This window comes from Corylus avellana, chromosome ca1 (assembly GCF_901000735.1).
Source record: "Corylus avellana chromosome ca1, CavTom2PMs-1.0".
In the NCBI taxonomy this organism is placed as follows: Eukaryota; Viridiplantae; Streptophyta; class Magnoliopsida; order Fagales; family Betulaceae; genus Corylus; species Corylus avellana.
In genome coordinates, this window is record NC_081541.1 from 27,590,805 (window position 1) to 27,592,014 (window position 1,210).

General features: G+C 37.5%; 1 protein-coding gene across 1 annotated transcript in view; it reads right to left on the reverse strand.

Moving 5' to 3' along the window:
• Positions 1–964: 964 nt before the first annotated feature.
• The window catches only part of LOC132168568 (ethylene-responsive transcription factor ERF035-like), a 1,041-nt gene continuing 795 nt past the window's right edge, over positions 965–1,210 (reverse strand). The window contains exon 2 of the mRNA XM_059579569.1: positions 965–1,203. Within this exon, the coding sequence (XP_059435552.1) occupies positions 965–1,203 (239 nt within the window). The remainder of the gene's footprint in view (positions 1,204–1,210) is intronic.

The following is a 1,210-nucleotide window of genomic DNA, read 5'->3' on the forward strand; positions in this document are numbered from 1 at the left end:
AAAAAAAAAAAAAAAAATGTAAAATAGATATTTGATTAGAAGAGCTAAAAGAAAAACTAAATGTAGCAGCACTTTTTAAGGGAGCTATTTTATATTTCATTGTTTCTCTCACCTGTTTTCTCTTTTTCCCAAATATTTTTCCTACTTTTTCCCTGTATGTTCTCTTTTTTCCAAATTTTTTTTTGCATTTTTCATCTCATGTGTTCTTTTTTTCCCAAAACTTTTATTACTTTTAATAATATTTTAATAGAATAGATAGAAATATGATTAATCGGATGTAGAGACATTTAAAAAATGCTTAATTAAACTAGATAAAAATGAGTTTTGAGGAGCTATTTTACATAAAAATATAGCTCCTCCATTGGGAATGCTCTAACATATATAGACTTATAAGTTTATAACATATATACATTGGAAATAAGTCTCTAAATATTTAATTATTATATTAGTATGAATTGGTATACTTATGAGTTATGTCATATTATATATGTATAATTTGTTATTATATAATCAAATGATTTAATGATCAATTGATCATATGATATAATCATATAAATTATAGTGATAATATATTAATGAGGTGTTTGGCAAAAGTGTTGGTCAGCCTAAACACTGTAGATTCTCGGTAGAAGTGCATTTTAATAAAATAACCCTCATAAACCTGATGTACAATTACTCTATTAGCCTTTACTTTTTTTTCCTGAAAAATTTCTTTCCTCCCTATCTTTCGCTTTCACGACTCGAGCAAACTGACCCAAATCTACTTTTGTGAGCCCGTCTCACCCCCAAACTTGCATCCTCTCTTTGTGTCAAAATTATAAATACGCAAAAGAAACCCAGAAGGGCGAGGGAGAAGAGGGCGGAGTGTTTGAGTTGAAGACGAGGAGGAGGTGCCACGTGCGGAGGAGTAGGAGTGGGACGAGGAACCGCTAGAGGGCTGGAGATTGAGCTGAGCCCTTGAGCCTTAGAGGATGATGGCGGCGCGGTCATAGGCGCGAGCGGCGTCCTCGGCGGTGGTGAAAGTGCCGAGCCATTTGCGCGTACGCTTGCGTGGCTCTCGGATCTCGGCTACCCATTTGCCCCAACTCCGCTGCCGGACTCCAGGGTACCTGAACTTGCTGTTGTCGGGGCCTCCTTTGCCCTTGCATTTCCTACTGCTTGAGTAGTTATCGGCAATGGCGATGGTGGCGGCCGCGTCGGTGTCTGTGAT